This window comes from Balaenoptera musculus, chromosome 1 (assembly GCF_009873245.2).
Source record: "Balaenoptera musculus isolate JJ_BM4_2016_0621 chromosome 1, mBalMus1.pri.v3, whole genome shotgun sequence".
In the NCBI taxonomy this organism is placed as follows: domain Eukaryota; kingdom Metazoa; phylum Chordata; class Mammalia; order Artiodactyla; family Balaenopteridae; genus Balaenoptera; species Balaenoptera musculus.
Genome location: NC_045785.1, coordinates 34,881,144 through 34,888,393, shown reverse-complemented (window position 1 = coordinate 34,888,393; position 7,250 = coordinate 34,881,144). Strand labels below are relative to the sequence as shown.

The following is a 7,250-nucleotide window of genomic DNA, read 5'->3' as shown; positions in this document are numbered from 1 at the left end:
GGCTGTCCCTGCGGAGGGGGTCTGGGTCGGGGGTGCAAGGAGGCCAGGGTCTGCGGCGGGACCCTGCCTTCCCCCAGTGCAGTCCGGCAAAGGGCGCGTGGGCTGCTGGGGTTGGAGGGGGCGCCGGGGGGCTGGCGGGAGCGGGGTTGTGACATTCCCCTGTACCCACGCCTGGCGAGCCGAACTGAACGTGAGGGGATTGCTAATGAGGTCGAGGAGAGTTAAACATTCCCCTGCTCCAGGGGGCTGAGCTGGGACGGGAGAGAGGAGGGGAGGTGGGGCGCTAGGAGGGGGCAGCCTGAACCCCGGGAATGTGCAGAGGCCACTGCTCCCCACCAGGCTGTTCTGGAGCGGGGGGCTCAGGGGCCTGTGCCTCAGGCCCCAGCAGGAGCTGCTAAGCCAGCCAGCAAGGGGATTAAAGGGGCTGAACAGTCTGCCTTCCTTCAGGCTGATCCCTGAAGGTTGGTGCTGTCTCCCACCTCCCTGCCAGGCTCCTTGCAGGCTGGTGGCCAGCCCTGTCCCAGCCTTCATGGGGTCCCTCTTCTGCCCCCCTCAGATCTCAAACAGATCCCATGCTGAGTCTGGCCTCCGCTGTTTTTGATACACATGGGCCCCAGGTACCAAGGACCCCCACTCCCCAACACCCCTCCCCAACCCAGTCTCTCCATAGCTGACCTCAGAACCGGCTCCAAAAAGTTCTCCCCAGTGTCTAACCCTAGTCTTACCTCCTGCAAATTGGAATTCCATTTTCTTTCTGTCCTGTGGTCAGAGGACAGAAAACCCCAAGGGTCACATCAGCAGTGCAAGGGCAAAGTCCATCATCTCAGGGCTGGTGTTTGGGATAGGAATTAGGAGAATTTTAGGGCACTAGTATCAGGCTCCTAAAGGGGTTTCCCTAGGGGAAAGACCCTGAGGGCCAGCCGGGGGTCACTCCTCCCAGCCCCTCCCTTCTCTATCCCTGGGGAGGGGCACCACCTTGGCCACGCCCCACACCCCACCCCCCGGGGGCTGGGCAGGAGCTTTGCTGGGGACCTTGCCCTGGCTTAGGTGGTGGCTGTGGGCGGGCCCCTGGCCTTTCCAGCTCAGGCCTCCCCCAGCATTCTAGAGCCTGCAGCCACTGCCTTTGCTGCTGCCACTGCAGGGCTGTCACCTCTCCTTCTCAGCCTCTGACCACCTGCTGCACCCCACCCCCAACCCAGCTGCTCCTGTCACCTGGCCATGACCTCGGCCCCCCCAGGGACCCTGGCCCAGCCCTGAGCCCTGGAACCCCCATCCCCTCCCCTGGGCCATGGCCAACGCAGGCCTTCAGCTCCTGGGCTACTTCCTGGCCCTGGGTGGCTGGGTGGGCATCATCGCCAGCACAGCGCTCCCGCAGTGGAAGCAGTCCTCCTACGCAGGCGACGCCATCATCACCGCCGTGGGCCTCTACGAAGGGCTCTGGATGTCCTGCGCCTCCCAGAGCACCGGTCAGGTGCAGTGCAAGCTCTATGACTCGCTGCTTGCCCTGGAAGGTAGGCCTCATGCCCGCTGGGATGGGGAGGTGGGATATGGGGCCGAGAGGTCCGGAGCAAGCTTTCCCACGGTCTGCCGTCTGCACTGGGCTGCCCTCTCCAGCCCCTGACCGCCCCCCCCCACCACCGTGCACTCATGAAGATCCAGGCCAGCCTGCAGCCCTGCTGGGGGCAGGGGCTCTAGGTTCCAGCAGCCATGGGTCCACATGCCAGCTCTGCCACTGTAACCTTGAAGGAGTCACTGACCCTCTCTGTCCTCATCTGGAAAGGGGACTAGGACTTTCACAGGACTCTGGGAGGGTCAGAGGAGATGAGTGCCCGGCACTCAGAGGCTCTAAGTCAAGACCCTTCCCTCCATTTCTCTCCATACTCTGCAGACACACTGTGCACACACACCTACCTGCCAGTCCTGCCATGTAGACAAGTATGCCGGCACTCAGGTGCACCTACCCACACGCACAGACACAGCCACACACGTGTACATGCACGTCCACACCCAGGCGCTTGGGCACACGGGTGGCTCTCCTCCCCCTGGGGTGTAGGGGTTGAGCCTGACAAGCTGGCTCGTAAACAGGCACCACTGCAGCTCTCCCCCTGGCTGGGGGCCGACCCGCCCGCCCTCCGCCCCGGGGCCGCACGGGCCTGAGCTGGGCTGCTGTCACATGGCCCCCGCCACTCCGGACCAGGCAGGTCATCTAGCCTCCCTCAGGGACCCAGATCCCCGGGACTGACCCCGGCAGCAGGCATACAGCTACCGTGGGTGACTCAAAGGGCACAGGGGAAGGTAACTAGAGTCGGAATGGACAATGGGCGAGGCATCCCTGTCCAAGGGCCAACCTGGGCTGAGCTGGGCCTCAGACACCGTAGCTCCTCCTTCTGCTGAATCTGAAAGGCCTGAGGAGAAGCTGCCCCCCGCTGTCTGGGAGGGGTGGGCCCCAAAGGGAGGCGCCTGGCCAGAAAGCAGCTGATGGGAGAACTCATACCACCCTGTCACCACACACTACCTGGAAGAACCTGCGAGGGAGAGCGAACGGTGGGGTTAAACGGTGAGGCTCAGCCTCCGCACTCTGCCCTCACACCCTGTAGTCACCTGAGCCCCCAGGATCCCCTCACACCTGCCAGCAGGTAGTAGCCCAGGAGGAGCGTCCTGCTCTAGCTCCAGCCCCTCCCATCTTGGGCTCCTCCCACCCGCCCACTTCTTCCGCCCCCCGCTCAGTCCCTCCCGCCCCATCCAGGTCACATCCAGTCAGCGCGAGCCCTGATGGTGGTGGCCGTGCTCCTGGGCTTCGTGGCCATGGTCCTCAGTGTCGTCGGTATGAAGTGCACCCGGGTCGGAGATAGCAACCCCATCGCCAAGGGCCGAGTGGCCATCGCTGGGGGTGCCCTCTTCCTCCTGGCGGGTGAGTGCCCGGCTCCTCCTCCAGCCTCTTGACTGTGGCAGGTAGCCCCATCCCGGGGGGCCCTCTGGAGGCCAGAGCAGAGCTGAGACCCCCCCGCCCTGTCCTTAGGCCTCTGCACGTTGACGGCCGTCTCGTGGTATGCCACACTGGTGACCCAGGAGTTCTTCAACCCCAGCACACCCGTCAATGCCAGGTGAGCCCCAGGGCATGGCTTGGGCCGGGGAACAGGCTGGGCCTCCCACTCCACCCCCTCTGGGACCACTGGCCTTTGTCCAGCAGGGCACTTGGAGGGGGAAACAGGGGACGGACGAGCCCCAGGTGCTGTCACTGAGAAGCTCTCTGGAGTGCGGAGCAGCTGTGGCTGGGCCCTGAACGCCACCCCAGGAGCTAAATGCCCTGGCTCTGGATTTAAATCCCAGCTCTGCACGGGCTGGCTGTGTGACTGGCAAGTTCCTTAACCTTTCTGTGCCTGGTTTCCTCCCCTGTAAAAGGCAGCTAGGACCGAGGACGGAGCTCAGTGTGGTTGTGAGGGTTCTGTGAGATGGTGCAGGTAAGGGACTTAGCACAGTGCCTGGGCTGTTATTTCTGTAGGAGGCACAGTGACTTTGGGCCAGAGAGATGAGGCTGGAAAAGTCCTAAGGGCAGATGGCAGAGGGCCTTGCAGCCATAGGAAGGTTTTTTTCCGTGTCCTGGTGTGGAAGGCAGGACAGTCCCTCTGGCTGTGGTGTGCAGAATGGTGGGGAGGGAGCAAGGCCAGTAAGGTGCTGATGCAAAGGTCTGGAGCATAGGGCTTGGGGTCGGGGGCTAGCAGTGGAGAGTAGGCCCAGAGATATTTAGGAGCTAGAGTGGTCAGGACTTGTAAGGCCAGGGTATGGGGGCCGAATAGGGGGCTCTGTGAAGGGCCTGGACCCTCCCTTACCTCTCAGCTCTGCGGGGAGCAGAGAATGGGATAGTCTCAACCCCAAACATCCCAACAGGCCTTGGGCCCTGGGGTGGAGGGAGAATGAGAAAAGAGATGCCTGGGTTGTTGCAGTCAGGAGGGCTCCCTGGAGGAGGCAGCAGAGTGGAGAGGGGGAGGAAATGAAGACTTCAGGAGTGAGGTTCATTCCCTGGGGCTGGCAGCTCTAGCCATGAAAACCTGCCAAGCAAGAGGTAGCTCTGCTCAGAGATGCCATGCTGGCGCTTGCTCCTGTCCCTTCAACACTCCACAAGGCTGCCTGAGTTGCAGGCCCTGTGCTGGGCCCTGGGGACATGGATGAATCCGGTGCTGTCTGCCCTCAAGTTGCTCCCCAGGGAGCCAGACAAACGAGGAACTGATCAGCCACCCAGTGAGAGTCAGCGCCAGGCGGCGAGCGGAGCTGGGGTCAGGGGAAGCCTTCGGAGAAGGTGGCATCTGAACTGGGCCCTGGAGGCGGAGCACAGGAGGCGAGACGCTCCGGCAGGGGGCGCCTCGTGCAAAGGCACAGAGGTGGGGAGACCCGGGCGCTGCAGAGGGGGCGCCGGGCTGGCCCGCTGGGATTGTGGGTGGAGAGGCCGAAGTGCCAGGTGGAGCCGGCGGAGGAGTCTGGCCTTCTCCAGAGGGCGGCGGGAGCCCAGCGGCGAGTTCCGTGGGCCAGACCGTGACCGAGAGAGGTGGCAGGACTGCCCCTCTCCTCCTCTCCCCGACGGGCCTGGCGGGCCCCGCCGCGCCCCCTCATCTGGCCGGAGGAGGAAAGGGGCTCGAGGTTGCGCGGAGCAGCCCAGCCTGAGCTGGGTCGCCCCGGGTGGTGTTGATGTGCTGCGGCAGGGGCGGGAGGAAGGGTGAACGCTCATCCCAACTTACCAGGCGAGCCCGAGGAGGCTTGTGAGGCCCCAGCCTCAGCTCCCCACGTCCAGCCCGCCCTCTGCTCTGCCAGGGCGGAGGCCGGGGGCCCCCGGGGGAGGACGGGGCGGGGCGGGGGCGCAGGCACACCTGATGGCGTCCTCCACCCCTTGCAGGTACGAGTTTGGTCCAGCCCTGTTTCTGGGCTGGGCCGCCGCCGGCCTGGCCATGCTGGGCGGCTCCTTCCTCTGCTGCACGTGCCAGGAGCCCGAGAGATCCAACAGCAGCCCGCAGCCCTACCGGCCCGGCCCCTCGGCGGCTGCCCGAGAGTATGTCTGAGCCCCGCGTAGCATCCGCCGGCCCCTGCAGCACCCCGGGCGGGGCCAGGAGGGCGCAGGGTGTCCCCCCAGCTCGGTTAGGCTCTGAGCAACTTGTCCCCAACCCAGGCACCCACCCTGCGCTCTGAGACTCAGACCCAGACACTCAGAGAGAGGTGGGAGGCCCCAGCCCTCAGGCGCACACGCACGGCCAATGCAGGTGCAAGTACGGGCACAGACCTGTCCACACCCCAGCCAGCTGCAGTCCCTTTCACGACCATTTATTTTACTCACTGACAGGCTATGTGAGTGTCTTCTCTGTGCTGGGCCTCGAGGACACAGCAGTAGAGAGAAGCTGGGTGCCCAGTGCCCTGGGGTGACCAGACCCCATCGCCTCCCCCGGCCCATGGGCTCCTCACAGCAACCCCACGAAGGAGGCAGTGCCGGGGGACAAATGTCCCCGATTTACACACGAGGAAACAGGTTCAAAGAGACCAGGAGGCCTGGCCCTGCTGCCTCTGAATTCAGGTCTCGCAGTATGCCTAGCGCTGCATGGACACCCACACAGATGGCTAAGCCAGGCCATGTCACCCCTGCCCCGGAAATGGGCCCCGGAGGGGCTGCTGTGAGCTGCACTGGCCAGTCCCCGGGTCCGCGCCTGAACCCCATAGACCCTGCCACCCCCCGCTGCCTGCTGCTCCCCTCGCTAACCAGCTCTCCTCTCTTTTGACTTTCAGACCAGTTGTTAAATTGTCTGCCTCCACCAAGGGCCCCCTGGGTGTGTAGTGTCCAGGTTCCCCAGCCTGGCTCTGTCCCCCTGCCACACCTAGACCGGGTGCTTGGTGTCTTTTGGAAAGAAAAGTGAACATCCAGCCCTGAGTGTGGTGTCATTTGATCTGTCCCTGGTATGATGAGGGTGGGGCCTGGCGCAGAGAGGTCAGAGCTGGTCCCTGGGGTCCTTGGGCACAAAGAGAGGGAGACAGACCCAGTGTGGGTTACACAGCACATCCAAGCTGATCAGGAACCTCCCTACCTGTCCTTGGGTTGGCACCAGGACCTCCTTGATTGGAGACCCCCAGTCAAGGGAAAATTAACCCAGATCAGCCCCTGCCCTCATGCTCAGGCCTCTTCCATCCCAGACATCCTCCCGGGACCCTGAGTCTCTCTCTGGCCTCTGCCCTCTGTCTCTCCTGACTGGAAAGAGCTGACCACAGCTCTTGGAAAGAACTGTCCCTTGCCTTCCCCCGCCCTCCTCAGCCAGCTCTGTCCTGGCTTCCTCCACCACCTGTCCTGGGACATCTCCCACCAAGTCACCAGATCCTAAGGACACAGCTCAGCCTTGTCCCCTGACGTGCCTCTGAGAGGTGAAGTCAGACAAAATGACTATCACGCATGCACTCTCCAGGAGAAGGTAGGGGTGGGAGGGGAGAAGCAGATGGCAGAGCTGCTGTGGGATCATCCACAGGCGCCCCAGCGTGGCAGCGGCTGCACGTACACAGGGGCGCCTCAGGGGCTGGAGGGGGTGGGCAATCTGAGCCCAAGTGGGGTCACCAGAGCCCTGCCCCCCGAACTATGAACGAGAACTACAGAAGAGTGTCTCTGGGTGCCTGATGCTATAACGCAGCGGTTCTTGGCTCTGGGTGCGCACATTCGAGTCCCCTGGGGAGCTGATGCCCAGCTCACCCCCCACCCCAGGCGTCCCAACCTAATGGGCCTGAGGTGGACCTGGGCATCTGAGGTCAGCAGCACTGAGGGCACTTCTCTGAGGCCTGAAGTTTGGGGCTGGGAGGGGCCACATTTCTTGCCCCTCTGAGGGGGTCTCATGTACAAGAAGAGGCAGGACAGACAAGAGGAAGCCCGTTTCCCTCTGCCTTTCCCGGGACCAGGCCGTTTCATGAGATCCCCACACCCTCTCAAGAAATAAACCCCTTTTGGCTGAAACAATTGTGCGTTTGATTTCTGTCACACACAGCCAGAAGAGCCCTGACTAATGCCAAATTTGGAACCTAGAAAGTGAGCGTCACAGTGAGGGCTCCTGTTCCAGGGGTCGCTGAGCAGGTGGGGTGTGGAGCCCAGAGGCTGGCCTCTGTCCCAGGCGGGGGATTCGGACGCCCTCACTATCTGGTCAGGAAGCGGTTGGCTGGGAAACCACGTGTCATCTCTTGCGGTTCAGGGACCACCAGAGGCTTGGGACTTGGTAGGAAAATGTCGGGATAGAGTG

The 7,250-nt window shown here is 63.2% G+C and overlaps 1 protein-coding gene across 1 annotated transcript; it reads left to right on the top strand.

The window, feature by feature from the left end:
* Positions 1 to 1,091: 1,091 nt before the first annotated feature.
* On the top strand, positions 1,092 to 6,956 carry CLDN19 (claudin 19). The gene is made up of 5 exons (XM_036862099.1): positions 1,092 to 1,511; positions 2,747 to 2,911; positions 3,020 to 3,104; positions 4,889 to 5,041; positions 5,767 to 6,956. Exons 1-5 carry the CDS (start codon positions 1,289 to 1,291, stop codon positions 5,813 to 5,815), a joined length of 675 nt encoding a protein of 224 aa, XP_036717994.1. The 5' UTR covers positions 1,092 to 1,288; the 3' UTR covers positions 5,816 to 6,956.
* Positions 6,957 to 7,250: the final 294 nt, after the last annotated feature.

Bases quoted from the DNA above. Each gene is read 5' to 3' on its own strand.
- CLDN19 (XM_036862099.1), top strand. From the start codon at position 1,289: ATGGCCAACGCAGGCCTTCAGCTCCTGGGCTACTTCCTGGCCCTGGGT. The intron at 3,105-4,888 runs GTGAGCCCCAGG...CACCCCTTGCAG, and splicing joins AGCACACCCGTCAATGCCAG to GTACGAGTTTGGTCCAGCCC. The intron at 5,042-5,766 runs GTATGTCTGAGC...TTTGACTTTCAG, and splicing joins CCCTCGGCGGCTGCCCGAGA to ACCAGTTGTTAAATTGTCTG.